The sequence below is a fragment of the Littorina saxatilis genome, linkage group LG8, assembly GCF_037325665.1.
Source record: "Littorina saxatilis isolate snail1 linkage group LG8, US_GU_Lsax_2.0, whole genome shotgun sequence".
Classification (NCBI taxonomy): domain Eukaryota; kingdom Metazoa; phylum Mollusca; class Gastropoda; order Littorinimorpha; family Littorinidae; genus Littorina; species Littorina saxatilis.
Window position 1 is genome coordinate 40817158 of NC_090252.1, and position 21964 is coordinate 40839121.

At 38.6% G+C, this 21964-nt stretch overlaps 3 protein-coding genes and 1 long non-coding RNA gene across 4 annotated transcripts in view; 2 read left to right on the forward strand and 2 right to left on the reverse strand.

Annotated features, from left to right (window-relative positions):
- Positions 1–9569, reverse strand: part of LOC138973538 (uncharacterized) — a 30610-nt gene extending 21041 nt beyond the window's left edge. Inside the window, exons 1-4 of the mRNA XM_070346255.1 lie at positions 9069–9569; positions 8741–8870; positions 3428–3570; positions 2–844 (exon numbers count right to left, since the gene is read on the reverse strand). Coding sequence (XP_070202356.1) covers positions 2–718 — 717 coding nt within the window. The 5' untranslated portion in view covers positions 719–844; positions 3428–3570; positions 8741–8870; positions 9069–9569. The remainder of the gene's footprint in view (position 1; positions 845–3427; positions 3571–8740; positions 8871–9068) is intronic.
- Positions 1–21964, reverse strand: part of LOC138973551 (uncharacterized) — a 495333-nt gene that overhangs the window by 450699 nt on the left and 22670 nt on the right. The window lies entirely within an intron of this gene.
- Positions 1–21964, forward strand: part of LOC138973545 (uncharacterized) — a gene marked incomplete in the record, with an annotated part of 147938 nt that overhangs the window by 97384 nt on the left and 28590 nt on the right. Inside the window, 2 exon segments of the mRNA XM_070346264.1 lie at positions 17765–17910; positions 18861–19052. Coding sequence (XP_070202365.1) covers positions 17765–17910; positions 18861–19052 — 338 coding nt within the window.
- The window catches only part of LOC138973544 (uncharacterized), an 82081-nt gene that overhangs the window by 21923 nt on the left and 38194 nt on the right, over positions 1–21964 (forward strand). The gene's annotated exons all lie outside the window — the stretch shown is intronic.

A 21964-nucleotide genomic window follows, 5' to 3' on the forward strand; every position in this document is an offset into this window, starting at 1 on the left:
CCTGCGCAAGCTGAGGGTAATTTCTCAAAAGATGTTGGAGGTCAGCTTTGCTAACGTTTGGTAGCATTACTGTTTTCAATATTTGCGGAGTTGTTGGTTGCAAATCCGACAGTATGTGTTCCAGCACGTCTGTTGCCTTCTTCAACTGAGCAATTGCCTTCTCCACCCTGTCCTTAATAACTTTGGCCTTATTTTGCTGATCTCCACATTGCAGATCCCCTACCGCTTTCATTTCACCTACTAGAATGCCATGCTGCCTGTGAATAATCAGGATATCAAAGTCACCCTGATGTTTATTCTGCGACTTCAGATCCTTAGGGCTGGGCAGCCCTACGTCCCTAGCCTCACTGAGATAGTCTTGATACCGGAGTTGTGACACAACAAACATGACTTCGTTCTTGGAGACTTTACGAAGGCATTCTAGTATGCGTTGCACAGCCTTGTCGTCACGAACATCGTTTTCTGACAGGACCCAGCCCTTGCGACCTCTAGGTCTGTCTTGCAGAGGGCACTCAGTAACAAGGACATCTAGTCCAGATGCTAACTGGTCTTCCCTGTGACGGGTCTTGTTCATGTATACAGGTGTCAAAAAGTATGTTTGCTCATTAAGATGACGATACCAATCCTTGGTACGTGCTCGCCATAACTTCTTAGCTGTATCGGTTTTGTTTGAAGCATCTTCCATTTCAATGTCACTGCCTTGATCAGTCCCTGCCATATTTATATATAAATATGGTTTCTGTTATTTATGTGTCGACGTTGCGTTAGATCTGTGGCACATTTTTGTCCTGTCTGAGAGCCATCAGTAGCGTCCACTGTGCATATTTCGAAATGATGCTTTTTTCTGAAAAAAATAAAAACAATGACAGTTATCTTTAGTAAAATGAAATAAGTAATCGTACTCCATGTGCGTTTCTTGCTATGTAAATGAATATGTCAGGAACCCGAGATCTGTGCTGGCATTTTGACAGCATGAAAGCTTCCGGTGCACAGTGATTCTTTTTGAGGCCAAACATATTTCCTAGATTAATTCAGTAAGTAAGTAATTCAAAACAAGAACACTGAGGCGTGATTAACCATTCAGTCAAGCGATGATACTGAAATAAAACCGTTTCCCTCTCAGAGAGAGAGAGAGAGAGAGAGAGAGAGAGAGAGAGAGAGAGAGAGAGAGAGAGAGAGAGAGAGAGAGAGAGAACTCAGAACCCAGAACTTTATTACATAAGGATAAAGGTTTTAGGCTAAGGAGAGAGAGAGAGAGAGAGAGAGAGAGAGAGAGAGAGAGAGATATGCTTTTTTTAACCAGGGACGGAAGGGTAATAATAAATCATTAAGATCTCTTCTTTTTCTTCCTTTTCTGCTTTTACTGAAACAAACTTCAAATGAAACAAACTTCAAATGAAACAAACTTCAAATGAAACAAACTTCAAATGAAACATTTAAAAAAAGGTCCGGCACACTTCGACTTTGTGTTGCTCCGTGACAACCATCACATTAACATGCTTGCCAGTGGATTAATAATCGTCGCGATATAACCTTCGTGGTTGAAAACGACGTTAAACACCAAATAAAGTAAAAGAAAGAAAGTGGATTAATAATAATAATAATAATAAATGAGCATTTATATAGCGCAACATCATAACTTTACAATTATGCTCTTTGCGCTTGACACATTTAAAATTCAAACACAGTTATACAAGCATTTACATCTACATTCATAGTCAGCAACGCTTGATTAAAAGCATACACCATCAAACATACATTACAACAGATTCTTCCACTAATTAAGTAATAAAAACATGAATAAAATAGGTAGTAAAAACAAGGAAATACCAGCTGAATACCCTTAATCAAACAGAACATGTTATTAATACTGAAAAACAGCCCTAAATGTGTATATACACATTATCACATTATCACTAAAACAACAAATACACTACATGTAGCCTACTGATGGACTGAGAAAACAAAATCAGGGGTTGTATTTCTTGAAGAGGTGCGTTTTAAGTGCTCGTTTGAATGCTTGGGGTGACTGAGAGTGGCGGATGTGGAAGGGGAGAGAATTCCAGTGTGTGGGTGCGCAGAAAGTAAAAGTGCGTTGTCCGTATGTTTTGGTTTTGGTGTGTGGAATGGTGAGGATGCGACAGTCAGAAGAGGCACGGAGTTGTCTTGCTGGAGAATAGACGGTGAGGAGTTCAGAGAAGTAAGCAGGAGACGAGCCAGAAAAGAAGTTAAAGCAGAGGGTGGACAGTTTGTAGTCAATGCGGGCTTGAATAGGTAACCAGTGCAGTGTGTGAAGAAGTGGTGTTGCGTGATCTCGTTTTCGTGCTTTGAGAATGAGGCGTGCTGCCGAGTTTTGGACTTTTTGTAGTTTATGCAGGAGATACAGAGGACAGCCAGAGAGAAGAGAGTTGCAGTAGTCGAGTTTAGAAAGAACAAAGGCACAGACAAGAGTGTTAGTTGTTTGAGAGGAGAGTGTGTGGCGAATGGTGCTGATCTTACGAAGCTCAAAATAAGCTGCTCTACAGACTAAAGATATATGTTTGTTAAGGGTCATGTCAGATGAAAGGGTGAATCCAAGGTTTCTAGCTGATGGGGAGAAAAGAATGTCGGTGTCGCCTACTTGAACAGAAACGGGTTGGGGAGAGGGAAATGTAGTGTTCTTCTTTTTGCACAGTAAGACTTCAGTCTTATCATCATTCAGCTTAAGTTTGTTATCGATCATCCAAGATTTAACATCAGTGATGCATGTCTGAATGGTCTGGATGGCGGAATGTGTCCCTGCAGGGGGACTGGGTTTATACAGTTGGGTGTCATCAGCAAAAGACTGATTTAAGACAGAATGGTTTTGAATCAGTGTGGAGAGGGGCTTAGTGTACATGATGAAAAGGATGGGACCGAGTACTGAACCCTGAGGAACGCCGAAAGAAAGTGGGGCTGGAGTATGTTCCGCAAATTTAGCAATGTGCAAGATAATAATCAAAACCGAATTATATATATATCAAAGCAGAATAAAACCCGACTGTGTTGTCAACTTCAGTGAGTTCGATATAGAATACATAACATACACAGTGCCTTTTTACTCCTCCGCTGTATTCTACAGAATCAGTTATTGTGCAACACATGGTTTAAAAGAAAGTTCGCGATGGGTTTTCCCTTCCGTTATCAGCAATATACTGTGGATTCTGTCAGTTCATATTGATGAACAAATTCGAGATATTACATCCTGAATGGGTGACACCAGTAGGAAGGAAATTGCATTATGGACAGGAAGTCAACCAGTGTACTTCAACGGAATTGTCATAGCGTAAAATATGTATGTTGCAATTGTTGCCATTCTTTTGCCTCCTAGTATCATTTTTTGCACAACACAAGTAACATAACTGCTTACATCTACCATAGTTATTGTTGTTTAAATTGTATTGCTTACCTTGCAGAGCGGTGTAGGCAAAGTATGCCAAGCAGTCGTTCAGCCAGGGTCAGATCCTGTCATATTCTTATCTTGCAGTCTAGTGATACCAGTAACTTGAGAACCACTGCACAGCCCAGCGAGGTAAAATTGGTTGTATTTTCCTTCACACACACATGAGAGAGAAAAAAAGAAAGAATAAAAGTATACTATATTTTCAAATGTTTTTAACATCACCGTTCATAATCCGTTCTATTCAATCTATCCTGTATTTTTATATCTCTATGAGAGGTTCCTAAAGTTTTGTTATGTACATTGACAGATAGAAGACTACATTTCAACAAGGAACTAGTGTAGAGTAAACGTGTGTGGGAAATATTTGTAATGTGATTACTCGGCTGTGAAACCCAACTCCTGTGATATGAGAGGGTAAATTTACATAGTGCAATATCATATTTGATTGTATCCCTTTTATGTTTTATGTTTTATGTGTGTCGTCCTATACAATTGTTGTTATAATCGTTTACAGGCAGACAGGGTGTGCCGAAGAAAAATTTCCATTTTTATGTAATATTTTAATGGACAATAAAGTGCTGTTATTGTTATTATTATAACTACTGACCCAGACAGCTGAGTGGGTGAAACCTCATCGACATATCGTAGCCCCGCCTCCTGACGTGCCGCTCTGCATGATTGTGTTAACGCAAAGACCGTCGGCTCCAAGGTGTGTGTGTGTGTGTGTTTACAAATGAGTGTTCTTGCGTGCCTGCAAGCGCAAATGAGTGTGTGCATGTGTGCATGTGTACGCACGAGCATGATCATTATAAATATGGTTAATGCCGAGAATTCGCTCATGCATTTCGCAGCCTGTGTCACTCAGTCCAGTTTTTGAGGTAGATATTGTTAAGAATATTTATTTTGCTTTGGAAAACGCAGACCAAGCTGTAACAATCTAGCAAGTAAATTTAAATAGTATCTGGTTTTGTATCTTGCTAAGTTTGACACTTTTAGCTACCATGGGCAAATGTTTTCACCGACACACAACCGTACTGCAGAATGAAACATATAATTACTGTCTGTGTACAAAATACCAAGAGAATTTAGGGGCTCAAAAGCCATTTCTGAAAAGCATACCTGTCGTATTTTTATGACAGCTCATTTTCTTTTTGCTGAAGGAAATTAAAGTAAACATCATGAAACATAGAAAATATTTGCGAACGTCAGTTGAAATGGCATATGATCACTTTTACTTGTGCCTTTAACAAATCAAGATTGCCATAACATGTTCACAAGTTGTCTCCTCTCAAAATCTTTGAACAAAAGAGATTGAAATGAGAGGAAGGTGTGTATTTTTTTTTTATTTAAAGCACCAAGAAGTGGTGTAATGTATTCCTATATTCATTTATACATGCATTCATTCATTCATTTGCTTATCTAATGATTAAATTATTGAACTATACATTTACTTATCTATTCATGTATTTGTTCATGTGTTTATTTATTCATTAATTTGCCAAGTTTTGTATGAAAAGGTGACCCATATGAGCTAAAGAAAAAATAGACTGTCTTGCAAGTAAAATAAAAAACGCTGGCGCTGGACCCGAGTACTCTTCAGAATGGCTCGCTCCCCCAGTATGAAAGTTTTTGTCTTGTGCACGTGGATTAACAAAAATATTTTTATTTATTTTACACAATTAAAAAAATTATTAGAGTAAAATAAAACATTAAAACGTTCATAATAAACAATAATAAACAAGAATTAAAAAAAAAATTAAAAAAATAAAAAATTAGACCGCCCATGCCGGGAATCGAACCCGGATCACTTTGGCCATAGTCGGACGCGCTTTCCATCAAGCCATTGCCAGTGAACTCAAATGACTAGACTGCTATCGTTGCTGCTTCATAAAATTAGGTCGCGCAGTGGCACACGCACGCAAAGCACGCACGCACGCAAAGCCTGGTATCGCTGGCTGACTGGGCGGTTCTATGAGCCGAACGGCTTTTCTATCCCACCGCGAATCGCGCCCCCCGTTAAGAGTCGTTTTTGTGATTTATTTGGCATTTAGGTCCCAGGTAACATTATCAAGTTTTAATACGATCAATCGGACCTATTATCAAGTTAGTGTATCAACTTTTGAACGAACTGCGCCCAGTAGTTTCTCAGCAATAAGCTGTTAAGTCGAGACACACACACACACAATTAAAGTCTGCTGGACCCTAGTACTGCGTACTCGGGGATAAGGTTTAATCTGTCCACACAAACTTTGGAGTGTTTGCCTGTGACTTAAAACACAGTTTAATAAATCTACACAAAGTAAAGTCGCAGCACTGATTATCATTATGTATTATGTATGGGAACAGTTGGTATTTAAACATGTTCTCAATACATCTTAATACAGAAAAGTCTCAAACCTTAACTCACCAGGAACGGGAGGGATTCAAACCCGACAGGTTCAAAGCGTAAGGACGACATCCTAACTACCGGGCTACACGCCTGTTTTAGCTATTTTTTTAATTTATTGAATGACATTGTGGACGCTTCAGATCAGCTACTGTGCAAACATATTGTTTTAGAAGAAAGTTCCCAATGCGGTTTTCTTACTGTTAGCAGCATGATCACGAAACATACTGGCAAACCTGTCGTGTAGTATGTGTGTGACCAAATTCGATACATCATTCTCATGGAAGGGTATCACCAGTAAAAAACAAATCGCATTAGCGTCCCTGGCAAAATATGGAGCTATACATTATAGTTGTAAATCCTGACACACCTATCTTTCTAAAAGTATAAGCCAATGTAAATGATAACGATACAAGGACATTTCTCAAAAACTACAATCCAGATAACAGAGGATTTTTGTTGTTGTTGTTGTTGGAAAGTAAACGGTCACTCGAATGAAACACAATATTATGACTGATCGAATGATAAACTTCGAAGCCATCTTTAGTTTGTTTGGTGTGAAACTAAATGCCACACAACGTTGTGGCGACTCGATGTTTAACGACGTCAATGCCAAACTGCCAATATTTAAATACACTATTTCAGTATTTGTTTGTGAAATAAAGACAATAGCAGTATAATTTCATTACATAAACATGTATATGCAGTTAATGTACATGTCCACTTTCCCGAACCGAGAACGCAGTTCTGAATAATTTCTTAAATAGGTAATATTTTTAGTTGATATAGTGATACTGTTGTGCTTACATGTTTATTTCATGTTATATTACAATTCATTTACTAACAGTCCCACTTTAAGCCGCAATCACATAACATGAGGCATTTAAATACGGTAGCAATGTGTATAAAACCACAAACATTATTTTACTTGAAAGACGCTATACAACATTGAGAACAACACGTTCATAAACGTATTGCCCGCAGAGATCGGATAGAAAACCTCAAAGCATTTCAACATCAAGCAACGATAACAGCTTTTGTGCGCTGACACTACGCGACGAAACAAACAATATCCATGCACGCAATGACAACACCTAACACTCTGTGCCTTCTGGCCCTGGCGTTGGAAAGTTTCACATGATTTTGGTTCAGGTCATATTTTTGTTGCAAAATAAATATGTCTACTTGGAATCCAAGGAATGAATGTCAGCAAGTGAATGTGAAGAAAAATGACATTGCTGCATTAATCCCAAGACAAATAGACTGCTAACGGCCAAACATTCATAATAAAAAAAACTACAAATGAAACCTTTTAATTTTTGACAAAACAAAACAGTCCCAAGAATATCCACCTGATGGTCTTATGCAGTGGACAGCCACAAGAAGAATGAATATGCGACGAATTGAACTTACTTTATAATGTGTATCGTCCGATCCCCAGCAAGGCATGGGATATTGCCTTGCTGGTGATCGGACGATACACATTATAAAGTAATGACACCGTGATGACACATTCACATTTCTGAGAATTCCAGTATGCAAGCTTTATTGGAATATTCAGAAATATGAATGTGTCATGATTTCCAGCGGCCTGAGGACTTTTTCGCATTAAAATAGCAAAGCATGGTTTACTTATTTATTCATGTATTTACTAATTTTTTAATTTTTTAATTTTTGTATTTATGTATTTATGTATTTATTTATATATGCATGTATGTATGCATTTGTTTATGTATTCCTTTATTATTTATGTATTTATTTATCTATTTGTTTTGCTGTTGTAATTGTTGTTTGTGTGTTTATTCATTTATCTATTTATGTTTCCTTATTAATAATTATTTCTTCTTTTCTTCATTTAGGTATTGCTACTCTCCATGTTTGTAGTTCGTTTCTTTCTTTCTTTCATTGCTTATTTAATTAGTGTGAACATGTATTATATTATTATATCATAAAAATAAATAAATGACGAGTATTGTGCTTAATGAAATAGTGTGTTACATTGGATTCATCATTAACATACATTCTTAGTTTTAGTAAATGGCTGTAGATGTAGCTGTGACTGTTCATCAACTATGAATGATATAACAACATTATTGTTTGGACATTTACATGTACATCCAAACACACACTCGGATGTAAAGATACATATGCAAAACCTAGTGTACACATTCTTTTCTAAGTACCACTTCTTTGTATCCTGTATGCATTTAAGTACAGCAATTTGTTACTCATCCAACTTGCACAGATTTGTCAGATCGGAAAAATCCGAAATGACAAATTTTGACCTTGGCCGATAGAAATGTGTAGATCCGACCAGCCATCTTTAAAAGAAGACAATGTCAAAATGATCGCGGCCAGAATTGTAACAGATAGTGCTTGCTTGGAATTGGACATTAATAAAAGAACAAATAAAGAAAAAAACAAGCCAATTAAAACAAAAAGAAAGAAAGAAAAAAGAGCGAAGACAAAAAAAAAAAAAAAAAAAAAACACTCGGACGACGACAACAACGAATACAGAAAAAAACCAGCAGCAACAAAAATAAACTACCAACAATTCTCTGTTACCATCTCCTTCTACTCCTTCTTGTTCTATTTCTTGTTCTACTTTTTCTTCTTCTTCTTCTTCGTTTTCTTCGTCTACTTCTCGCGCTCAAGCTGACGACCAAGATTGTTTTTACAAGCTCTATTGCTGAGGGTGCCATCATACCTACTACGGCTTAAGCCACGCCCACTATTTCATTTAGGCTTGACGCCAACGCCATTTTGAAAGCAAATTTTTGTACTTCACTTTACTACACTTCACTAAAATTGTGTTAAAAGGAATTACTTGTCTGATGTTAATCGTTTGTCTTTAATAATTAATGTTTTTACAAATTAGTAATAAAACTGCTAACATTTAACATAAAGCAATCGTTTAAAAGTCATCTGCTTACCTTGCGGCGCGGTGCAGGCTGAGTGTGCCGAAGAGCTGTCAGTCAAGGTCTGATCAGGTCATAGTTAATCTTGCAATCTAGTCATACTGGTAACTTGGAAACCGCTGCACAGCCCCGCGAAATAGTCCCACTGTAAATATACACACAGGACCAATTTAATACTACAACACATTATCTAGGGACGCAAGCACACTTTACCTAAGTTACGGTTTTAAAATAAAACGTGTCTGCCGTGAATCTTTAGTCTTCAATAATGGTTGTACAAACATGATTAGTAGTATAACAGCTAACATCTATCATCATTATAAGTGTAAATGCATTTGCTTACCCTGCAGCGCCCTGCTGGTAGTGTTCGTGGAAAAGTTCAGTCAAGGTCTGATCATGTCATAGTAAAACTTGCAGTCTAGTCATACCGGTAACTTGGAAACCGCTGCACAGCCCGGCGAAGTACAGCTAGTCCCGCTGTCTTCATACTCACAAGAGAACAACTACAGACGATTGCTGCACTGTCAAATCCTTTTACTGATACCACCTTGCAGAAGTCATTTTACCCATTTTACATATTTTTTCTTTCTGTTTTCTGTTTGTAATTGTGTGTGTTTTTGCGTGTGTGTTTTATTTTCTTGCTCGGGACCTCAATGTTGGTCATGCGCATCAACAGAGAGAAATCTACTCTTCAGACCAAGAACTGATTCCAGATTGAAGGCTCCCGACCTTGATATACAAGTGGGTGCAAGCTGACCTAAATCTCAAAGTCACGCCTCCTGTCACCCTGCATATAATTAAGCAAGTCTTGTCTACTTTGCAAAATTGAATGAATTCACCCGGCCGAAACTCGCCTGCTGATGTTTATCATGAAGAAAAACACTGTTTTTGTTTGTTGCTACTTGTGTGTGTGTGTGTGTGTGTGTGTGTGTGTGTGTGTGTGTGTGTGTGTGTGTGTGTGTGTGTGTATGTGTGTGTGTGTGTGTGTGTGTGTGTGTGTGTTTTGTGTTTGTGTGTACGTGTGTGTATTGCCCCTCCCTTTTATAAACCCGTTTGAATGAAATGCAAATCCACACTTTACACGAGCGTGTTGGTTAGAGGCCAACTAATAAACATAAACATTGTATCCAATGAATACTGGTTTTCTAGGTTTTTTAGGGCTCTGTGTGGTTCAGTGAATTCACAGCGGATTGAAGTGTCACCTGACTGATAGAACCCCAACACATATGGATTACGTAGCAGATATTACCTACAAGTATTTGAGGGCATGGAGGTTGTTTACATGACACAAGTTATTAAGTGAAAACATGTAGTGTGCACCTTAGAAAAAATACATTGCTTTGCAAACGAGAAGTGATTATGGATTGTTCATATGATGCAGTCTTTTTTCATGAAATCATTTGACCATAACTGTACATTACGGTTGTATAGTTCAAGAGAATGAACACAAATGTGTGCAAGGGCACTATGTATGTACTTGTTCCTCTATGCTGAACATCCCGCGTCCACATTTAAGCATGCACATTCATGTCGCTCTAAAACCAGCATTTTTTTTCTACAAGGAACATGCAGAGAGTAAACTAACTGGATACATACATATATAAATAGTAAACAAATCAGGTCCGGGATTTTTGGCGAGAGTGCACTTTTCAGAAATACACAGTTGACGCGCGGGTTTTGCCACATTTTGCATCAGGAGTGTTCTCTCTCTCTCTCTCTCTCTCTCTCTCTCTCTCTCTCTCTCTCTCTCTCTCTCTCTCTCTCTCTCTCTCTCTCCTTCTCTCTCTCTCTCGTCTCTCTCTCTCTCAGTCTCTCTCTCTCTTCTCTCTCTCTCTCTCTCTCTCTCTCTCTCTCTCTCCCTCTTCTCTCTCTCTCTTTCAGTCTCTCTCTCTCTCTCTCTCTCTCTCTCTCTCTCTCTCTCTCTCTCTCTCTCTCTCTCTCTCCGCTCTCTCTCTCACTGCAAGGTAGCGCATAACCTGATAACGATTTTTCTCTGGTAAACCATTCCTCATTGTCGCAAGGGTACCACGTACACAGCCAAACTGTGAAGCCGTGGAATACTTGTCAATACATTGCATTCACTGTTTTGTATAAAACCCCAGGCCACACGAAGCAAGCACATTAATTGTCAGTAAAAAAGTCCTTACCTTTCTGGGGGGACCCTGTGTGAATAATAGCGAATCAATTAAATCATTGCATGCAAATGCTTCTTATGAGGGAGGGCAAACGGTTTTTTTCGTGTGTGTGGCACCAGTCAGATTTGCATCATGCACACCAAAACCTTCTGTTAAAGTCTTATATTATACTGTGGTGTATGTTTAGCTATTTGCTTCTTAAAATGCAAGCACTTTATTGCTGAAATTGTCTTCGTTGTGCATACACGATGGCAATTTGTTACAATTGTTTGGAGACAATTAACCTTGAAACGTTGTAGCGCTATTGCTAGTATAAGTATGTTATATGTTGTGCATGCTGTGTGCTTTCCTCATGTTAACAAAAGGAGTATACAAAACCGTGACCCACTTTGCCACAAGTTATACGTTGGTTGATAGCGCGTGATCAGCGGTATCACAAAGCAACATATTGTATACTAGCTGTATCCTACCCGGTACAGATTAAATAACAAATGTGCGCAGTTCTACTTCTAACCTGAAGCGGCAAGCCTAGCGTTGAGATAGAAGCAACGCATAGGGAACACGCTTGTTGACCTTTTTTGTGTGCGTGTTTATGACTAGAACTGTACTGTCACATTGTTAGGTACTTCACGCTGTATGGGCACCCTTACAATAACCCGTTTTTACAGCAAGGGCAGACACATCTTCAGAGATTTGGCGCACATAAAGTGTTGTCAGTGTTGGAGGACGTAACACAAATTGAAATCAAGGCCGTGAATCTACGCATAGCCTAACCGGTACAGAACTCAGATAGAAAGGCGATCTTATATTTCATTGTGGGGAAATCTGAGATAATCAGGTCTTGAAAAGGAGGGGATCTTAAAATGGAGGTAAAGTTACAGAGGTTATAAACACAAAGTCTGAGACAGCAAGGTCTTAAAATGGAGGGAGTCTTAAAAGGGGGGTTCCACTGTATTGGGGATTATGTGTTTGTAAAGATAGAGCTGAGAATCCTACACAGAATTCTGTGCATAGAAGGCGGCTTAAATCTTGACCCACACTGCTGGCATGACCTTCATAGCTGCATTCAACGCTTTACTTTTACGCTGGTAACTTTACGGTTGTTCTCTCTTGATTGAGCATTTTTATTTCAACCAAGGGGAACAATTAAATGCCTCTGCAGAGATTCGAACCTAGGACTTAGATTTTCAGGCCAATGTCCTAACCACTAGTTTTTTGGTATTGTAAGATGGATATATGTCTAGCGGATGCAGCTACATGTACAAATGTGCCAAATTAGATCTTGCGTTCTCAGTATCTTTGGCCATTCATGTGAGTACTAAATATTGTGAATGCATGTGAGACTGCCTTTTTATATTTAGTCAAGTTTTGACTAAATATTTTAACATCGAGGGGGAATCGAAACGAGGGTCGTGGTGTATGTGCGTGTGTGTGTGCGTGTGTGTGTGTGTCTGTGTGTGTGTGTGTGTGTGTGTGTAGAGCGATTCAGACTAAACTACTGGACCGATCTTTATGAAATTTGACATGAGAGTTCCTGGGTATGAAATCCCCGAACGTTTTTTTCATTTTTTTGATAAATGTCTTTGATGACGTCATATCCGGCTTTTCGTGAAAGTTGAGGCGGCACTGTCACGCCCTCATTTTTCAACCAAATTGGTTGAACTTTTGGTCAAATACTCTTCGACGAAGCCCGGGGTTCGGTATTGCATTTCAGCTTGGTGGCTTAAAAATTAATTGATGACTTTGGTCATTAAAAATCTGAAAATTGTAAAAAAAAAATAAAAATTTATAAAACGATCCAAATTTACGTTTATCTTATTCTCCATCATTTGCTGATTCCAAAAACATATAAATATGTTATATTCGGATTAAAAACAAGCTCTAAAAATTAAATATATAAAAATTATTATCAAATTTTTTTTTTCGAAATCAATTTAAAAACACTTTCATCTTATTCCTTGTCGGTTCCTGATTCCAAAAATATATAGATATGATATGTTTGGATTAAAAACACGCTCAGAAAGTTAAAACGAAGAGAGGTACAGTAAAGCGTGCTATCCTTCTCAGCGCAACGAATACCCCGCTCTTCTTGTCAATTCCACGTGCACTGCCTTTGCCACGGGCGGTGGAGTGACGATGCTACGAGTATACGGTCTTGCTTCGTTGCGTTGCGTTCAGGTTCATTCTGTGAGTTCCACAGCTTGACTAAATGTAGTAATTTCGCCTTACGCGACTTGTTTTACTTTTGTGAAATGTGTGAACTCACTTTGTTTACATCTTTGTGTTAATAAATCGAGGGTTGCCTGCCTAAAGGCCGTAATTCAATTTCTGGGGATTTTTTTTTTTACATTATCAGAACGAGCTTGAATGTAAGATCAATTGTGTGTTGTTGATTTTTATTTCCGCCGCTTAGTTAGCTCAGTAATTAAGAGAACTTAAAACAGGTATTACAAAGTAAGGGAATTGTTGACTGCGGAAAGAACTCATTCCGAGTAAAGTGGTATGAGTGATAACTGCCTGGCGCTGATCTGCCTGCCTAAAGACCCATGCGTATCTCCAAATGCGGCGCTTAGGCGGGCGATCGCCATACACTCACTCTCTGCAACGGCAAGCCTGCCAAACGGCCGTAGCTCAAATTAAGGTTATTTTACAGATGCAAATCCCCTAACACTCGGTGATTTCTGCGGGTTTAATGATTGCACGTTTTTGTACGGCCCAATTCAAACCAAACACACACACACACACACACACACACACACACACACACATACACACACACACACACATCACACACACACACACACACACACACATACACACACACACACACACACACATACATACATACACATACACACACACACAAACACAAACACACACACACACACAAACACACATATACACATACACACACACACACAACGTTTTACTTTCGCTTCCCTGTCAAGGCTTCGAAAAAAACACTCGTGTTCTTGTACATGTTATCACGGACAGGATATGTGTCAAGTGCACGGTGATTTTTTTTTTAGCGGCGTACCTTACCCAATACAAAGTGGACGACTTTATATCAACTTCATATGTAATGGTCTGGCTTACCTAATTTCCTTTTTACTTCTATCTGGCTGCTTGGATGTCTACACATAAATCGCATTTCATATATTTTTAGCTTTTGACAAACAATCATTGTACTGCTTTGTTTTATGAAACGTTTTTTCATTGGTTTTATTCTACAACACTTGATATAATTATATATCCTTCCTATTACTCTCATGACATTTAAATCAATGTTGTTTTTTTTTAAAATTGTGTTTCCCGTCATCAGAGAGTAGAAAACTGAATGCTTCGCTCAATCGTGGACATGTATTGGTTTGGCACTTGATCAGAACACCTTTATGTTCTTTCTATGTTGTTTGTCTAACAGCTCTGACTGGACACGAATTTGTATGCAAACATTTGCAAGTTACTATGAGTTACGTGCAGCAAAGTTTGTTTTTCTGTTTCATAAATCTTGGCTTATTACTTTAGAACGTTCATTGTAGTCATTGGTTTGTATTTACAAGTAGCTTTCAATAGCAGCCATACAATGTTCTACGATCTTACACAAAACTGGATTTCTACCCACTCCAGCCCACCTTTTGATATACAAGGGCGACACGTTTAGGACGTTAGCCAATATCGTGAATAGTAAACAACAGTGTGTTTTATTACCAGGAAGATACACATCAGGTAGATATGACTCGAACTCAAATACAGGTACACACGACTCTCAGTATACAAAAAAGCAAACTGTTTACTCTCTGCTACCCTATTAAAGTATATCAGGACAGGTGAACTCACAAGACCTAATCCAACGTGACATATAGATGTCATTCTATTTAAAACTTCTATGTATGAAGGCAACAAGGGGAATTTCCGCAATGAGCAAGGACGATCAAGGTGTCTTTCGGGTATGTATGTAGTACCCCCAAGCCGAGCATGGGTAAGCATTATTTATGTTAGGTGCAATGACGCAAACACCCATTCAAAAGCAAAAGGGCTTGAGCGGAACAATGTTGGCCCCTTGCCAGCAGTGACGTCTATATCTCTGTGGACTATACCCCTCTCCTCAGAAAACGAAGCAGTTCGGGGCGGAGTCACTTGCTATCATTCATGAGTAGATTCAACATTGCCGTGCAGATATCATTATCGCATACCTCAGTACAGCGCCGTACTGCGGTACCTATTAGTGACAAGACGTGCCTTCCTTCGGCGTGCTATGCAACGCTTCAAGGCAAGAGCAGCTGTACATACATTATTTACTATCATGGTCTGTAAACATATGTTTCGTCAAATTGTGTTTGCAGTCATGGTACTTTGTGTCAGGATTTCTTTTTTCTGTCTAAATGTAGTTTTCAAAATGGCGAACCAATCATATTTGTTTACTCTTTCAGCGACGAATGTTGTAACGTTCGTCTTTAACCAATTCTATTGACCAATTCTACTTGCATGCTATATTGATGACGTTTTGTTAATTACGTGTAAGTGAATAACATGTTGATAGTTCTTGTTCAATGTCAAAAGAGATGTCCAAGGAACACACATAATACACTGAATTTGACGATGTGTGCAGAGTCAAAGATGAAGATACTGTGCTGCTTTACTGTACTTTCTGCGTTGTGTCTGGGTGCTACAGGAAGGCCGGGTCCAGGTAGGTGTGCATGACTACCAACATATTATGTTGCTCCTTCTTTGTCAGTGTTGGTCTCTCATTGTGCCTTTCTCATCAGATTTCATTTTCTCTGTGTCAGTTTCGGTTTTGGTCTCACATCTAATATTGATTAGGTCACACGTACCGTCTGACTAACACCAACCTGTCTTATTTGTTTGTTAGAGATTCTGCATGTCCTTTTGCCTATATCCCCCCCCCCCCCCCCCCCCTCTGACCTTGCCCCATTCTCTGTCTGTCTGACTGTCTTTGTTTCTGTCTTTTTACATTTAGTCAAGTTATGACTAAATGTTTTAACATCGAGGGGGGGAATCGAGACGAGGGTCGTGGTGTATGTGCGTGTGTCTGTGTGTGTGTGTGTGTGTGTGTGTGTGTAGAGCGATTCAGACTAAACTACTGGACCGATCTTTATGAAATTTGACATGAGAGTTCCTGGGTATGAAATCCCCGAACGTTTTTTTCATTTTTTTGATAAATGTCTTTGATGACGTCATATCCGGCTTTTCGTGAAAGTTGAGGCGGCACTGTCACGCCCTCATTTTTCAACCAAATTGGTTGAAATTTTGGTCAAGTAATCTTCGACAAAGCCCGGACTTCGGTATTGCATTTCAGCTTGGTGGCTTAAAAATTAATTAATGACTTTGGTCATTAAAAATCTGAAAATTGTAAAAAAAAATAAAAATTTATAAAACGATCCAAATTTACGTTTATCTTATTCTCCATTATTTGCTGATTCCAAAAACATATAAATATGTTATATTCGGATTAAAAACAAGCTCTGAAAATTAAATATATAAAAATTATTATCAATTTTTTTTTTCGAAATCAATTTAAAAACACTTTCATCTTATTCCTTGTCGGTTCCTGATTCCAAAAACATATAGATATGATATGTTTGGATTAAAAACACGCTCAGAAAGTTAAAACGAAGAGAGGTACAGAAAAGCGTGTTATCCTCGGCGCAACTACTACCCCGCTCTTCTTGTCAATTTCACTGCCTTTGCTCTAAGCGGTGGACTGACGATGCTACGAGTATACGGTCTTGCTGAAAAATCGCAGTGCGTTCAGTTTTATTCTGTGAGTTCGACAGCTTGACTAAATGTTGTATTTTCGCCTTACGCGACTTGTTTTCAGTTTGCATACCTTTAGAATAACATTCCAGTGAAAGCATTTGGCTTGGCTAATTAAAGAATACAGTTATATTTACATTTACATATTTTGTTTAATATGTACAGGGGACAATCCCATTACCTGCGACACTTCAGGAACTGTATTTGAGGGCAATGCTGCTGAGGTCACATGCGACTTTCATGATACCTTTGACCATGACAATGCGGATGGTACTTTTTACGTATACAGACAAGCTTCGAAAGACCCAGGTATGTATGTATATGAGTCGTGTGTGCTTAAATGGTAATTGCTGTGATGAAAATATCGATCCAATCAGCGATTACGTTCCTTGATTATATGTAACGATGTGACTATTCAATTTGCAGTGATCATAACAATATGCAGCTGGAACGATGGTGTACCACAATGTCGGTTGGTAGAAGATTTTGCCCTGAAAACGTCAAACGCGGAAGGCAGATTGACATTTGAGGTTCCATCAGCACAACAGAAACACTCTGGAAACTACATTTGCAAGACCCTACCTGCCGATGAGGCGAACGCTGTCGGCTGCACCCTATCTGTGCAAAGTAAATAATTTGTATTGTGCTCAAACATTGTGTTGTTTCGTTTATGTTTGTTTCAGCGTTGTATTGTATTCTACAGTTACTTTCTACAATACACTTAGAGCATATTTTGATTCAACTAAAAGCTTATACTGGTGATCAAAAAAGCACCATACATACACCATGTTCTTGTTCTTATGCTGTTGTTGTTGTTTATTGTTGTTGTTGTTGTTGTTGTTGTTATTGTTGTCGTCGTCGTCTTTGTTGTTTTTGGTTTTGTTTGTGATGGTAGTGATGGTTGTGCTTGTGTGTGTTTTTGTGTGTGTTTTCCCCTGTGACTTGCTTGCTCTACTCTTAGTATAATCCTCTTTCCTTTGATCACCGGGACAGCACCACTTATCCCCGCATAGACATAAAAAAGAGAAAGCCAAGAGGAAATAGAGACAAATGTTCGTGTACATGACCTTATAAATATCAATACATTTGTTGTAGTCACTTAATGCTTGCTGGTTGCAGAAAATGAAGACTTCGGAGACAACCCCGTTTCTTGCCATACCAGTTCGCCCGTTTTGCTCGGCGACCAGGCCTCACTTTTCTGCATGTTTCCAAAAACCATCGGCATGACTGGTGTCACGCTGGAAAAATACTGTGGCCCTGAAGGAGCCTGCAAAGGTATAATTGCATTGATTGATCAATACATTCAGTTATTCTTACTGGTATTCATTATTTTGTTGTATTCATTTATTGTGATATTAATGTATAACTGAATGAAAGTGTGCTTGAACGAATGAAAACAGGAATTAATTGGTTCATAGATTTATCGTTTTACCTATCGATTCATAAAAATGTATGCATGTATTTGCTATTAGTTGTAGATGTGTATTTATTCATTTATTACTTATTTTTTAATGCATTTCTTTCTGTATGTGTTTATTAATTACTGTATGTATGTATTTGTTGAATCATGTATGTATCTCTGCCGTGTAAAGGCAGAAGGAAGCAAGTCCATGAAACATAGTTTCGAGAAAATCGACTTTTTGTGTTTGCATCACTGTTTTGGAATGAAAAGCTTTAAATGATTTTTTTGTTTGCTGATAACATGAAGGGCATTATTGTGCGTTTCTGCTATGAATATTAAAACCCTCTTTTGATTCATCACTTAGAAATAATGATTTTTGTGGACTTACTGCCTTTTGCCGAATTAATTCCCCAAACTCATTCACTCAAAAATAATGGTAAAAGGCAGTAAGAGGACATACTGCTTTCTGCCAAATTATATCCCGACTTAAATCTTATTTTAAAAAAAATTGCAAAAAGCAGCATAATTCTATATATTTGTTTAATTATTTGTTTTTAATTCATGTATAATCATGCAATCATATATGTACGTATCCAATTTATTTCAGTTGGTTTGTGAAAAAGAGAAAGCACAAATGAGGACTGTTTGCAAACCATCCGACTTACTTATACGAATGAAACTCATATACACAGACACCATGTGGATGTTTGAAAGATAGACACAACCTACACACTACAAAATTGAACATAAAAAATCTGTTTCATCCTTTGACAGTCTAAAATAAAATGGACGCTAATTTGCGGTATTGTATATTTCATTTCAGAAGAAATCGTGCGCTGTGAAAAAGACAAGCCCTGCAGTGTGCAAAAGGAAGGGTACCAGGTTGACCAAAAGACTGAGTCCCACCTGAGGGTCAGCATTCCTCACACCACAGCCGACAATGCTGGCATCTACCTGTGCAGATCCACTGCCATCACACAAGAAAGCGGCACCTGCCCACTACTACTGAAGCCTGGTATATTTTTGATTCGTTGTTTCTGTTTGTTTACTTGTTTGTCTGTTTCTGTGTAGGTTTAGTTTTCATGTTTTTAATTAACATATTAATTGACTTTCTTTGTTTACTTTTCCTTTAGCTTGTTTTTTAAAATGTATTATTAATTTGTTGAAATACAGAATCAATATTGTTATCGGTTAATTATTCACAAATCACAATGATAAGTGCAAATATGTTAAAAGGATCGAGCTATCTCACAAATGAAAGAAAGTCGTTTTAAAATCATTGTAAAACCATACCGAAAAACAATCAGTCGTTTTGAATTTGGAATTATGGTCAATTTTAAACACATTTCTGCTATTTTGTTTTTTTACAGACGAGGAAAGAACACAGGCCTCAGTTCTAGCTAGACCAGATCACCACGCCAGTATACGCCATCCTTGGATGTTTCGTACTCTTGACTCTTGTCGGGATTGTGGCTTTGCTTCAACGGTAAATACACTATTAAAACTCTCACTTATGACACAGAGTAAGAGAAACACACGCACACACACACACATACACACACACACACACACACATACACACACACACACACACACACGCACACACACTCACACACGCACACAAACACACACACACACACACGCACACACACACACACACACACACACACCAGCTCACGCACGCACGCACGCACGCACGCACGCTCAGAGAGTGAGTGAGTTAGAGAGAGACAGATATCTGATTAGCCGCTGCTTGCATAACTGGTGATCTTTATCGGGATTGTGTTTCATTTGTTTAACAGGTCCTCATGCTTCTTGTCACGATGTTACCCCGAGAAAAGTAAAGGAGAAAGCCAAGAATCACTGATACGCAACAAGGCTCAGCCCGATGTAATTCATAGTAGTGCAGCGTATACTTCATAGCATTGTACTTGGCGACATGTTCACAAGGCTATGGATTTTAAAGGCACAGTCCTTAATTATTCGGCTCACCATCTCAAAACTGGTACATGCGATACGGTTGTATTTTCACTTCGACACACACTGCAAATCAACATCTCTACTGTGCAGAGGGGGGCCTTTTTATGCATATAATTCTTAAAAAGCCACTAGGAGCTATCGAAAACTTATTTCATATATCTGCACAGAAAGCAGCCAGGCAGTTGAGTTTTGCTATGTGTGGAAGGGAAGTAATAGTCAAAGTGAAATCCTGGCCATGATTTTCCATATAAATATAGTAACCAGAGAATAACAAGTTTTTCAATAACGAAAGCTGGAATGTATACTGGTAATTCATTTCTAACTATTACATTCCTTGTCATACACGGTTTTAGATGACTATTTCTCTTGTTGTATAACCGATACAACAATCACATTTTGTTTTGAAGAGGCTCATTTAAAATGAATCAATATTTGAAAGAATTGGGTTTTTTTTCACTTTACTTGTTTTGAGTGCCTGACTTCGGCATTGCGGCGGGGATGTAGCTCAGTCGGTAGCGCGTTGGATTTGTATCCAGTTGGCCGCTGTCAGCGTCAGTTCGTCCCCACGTTCGGCGAGAGATTTATTTCTCAGAATCAACTTTGTGTGCAGACTCTCCTCGGTGTCCGAACATCCCCGTGTGTACACGCAAGCACAAGACCAAGTGCGCACGAAAAAGATCCTGTAATCCATGTCAGAGTTCGGTGGGTTATAGAAACACGAAAATACCCAGCATGCTTCCTCCGAAAGCGGCGTATGGCTGCCTCAATGGCGGGGTAAAAACGGTCAAAAACCGTGGGAGTTTCAGCCCATGAACGAACAAACAAACTTCGGCAGTGACTAACTGGTGTTGCAAAACATATGCTTAAGAATACAGATACAAGATTATTTTACTGTGTAGTATTGACATCAACATTCTTATATATGTTTTCACTTTCACAGGAGAATGCTTATGTGGACCTCATAAATGATTTCGGATTTTCCAAATGTCAACTACATTATTTTTAAAGATGTTTTAGCGATTTGGCAGGTTTCACGGTAATCAGACTCTTTGATGTGTGTAAACTTTGCCTTCAAATTACTTGCTTACTGTGTTGATTTTCATCATTTTTTCTGCTTGGCATGAGTAAGTATGGTATTTGCAATACAAAAAAATAAATAAAAGCTAAAATGTTTGTGTTTGAGCAATTATTTGAGCGAGTTTTTCGAAGCGAACGTGTGAATCCTGACAGACACCATTTCCTTCTGTCACATGACCCCATCTCAAAGTGTGATTCAAGCAGACACGAAATATCACACAAAACTTATGATAATGGGGTTATTAATTCAATTAATAAACAAGGTTAGTCTCTGACTAGATAAAATAGGGAAAAAATATCAAATGGGAGCATAAAACCGTTTCTGGAAAAATTTTCAATCGCCACCGAAAGTGTCTGTCAGTAAAAAAAACACGTGCTTTGTTTGCAAAGCAAAGCCTAATTTTACACATCGCGTGCTTTTGTCTGTTATTCTTGCTTGTGAACATCATTTTATTGATGTTCTTCACTGGAAAGCAGGTGTATCATCAACAGTATCACAAAATCGCAAAGAATGAACATTTTTGTTGTGATCCGACCGGTGTCTGTAGACTGAATCACACGTTCGGCAAACTTCGTTTTTAACGGAAATAACTGAGCCTTCCATCGGAAACGACGTTTCAACCGCTTCATATCGTCTGCAGGAAGAAAAAGAGGAATGCGATACCCAGTAAGTAAAACATTTAATCGTTTTTAGTGCCTTTTGATCAAGTTTTGTTGCGTCTGTCAGCAACGTTCGTCAACCCAACGTTCGACACAGCGACGCACGCATACGGATTTGCAGCATTTGCATTCGGAAAGTGAGGGATTTGTGAGTTCGTTTGCATAATTTCAATCGCTAGTAGGTTTTCCCTTCGTCTCCCATTGTTGTGT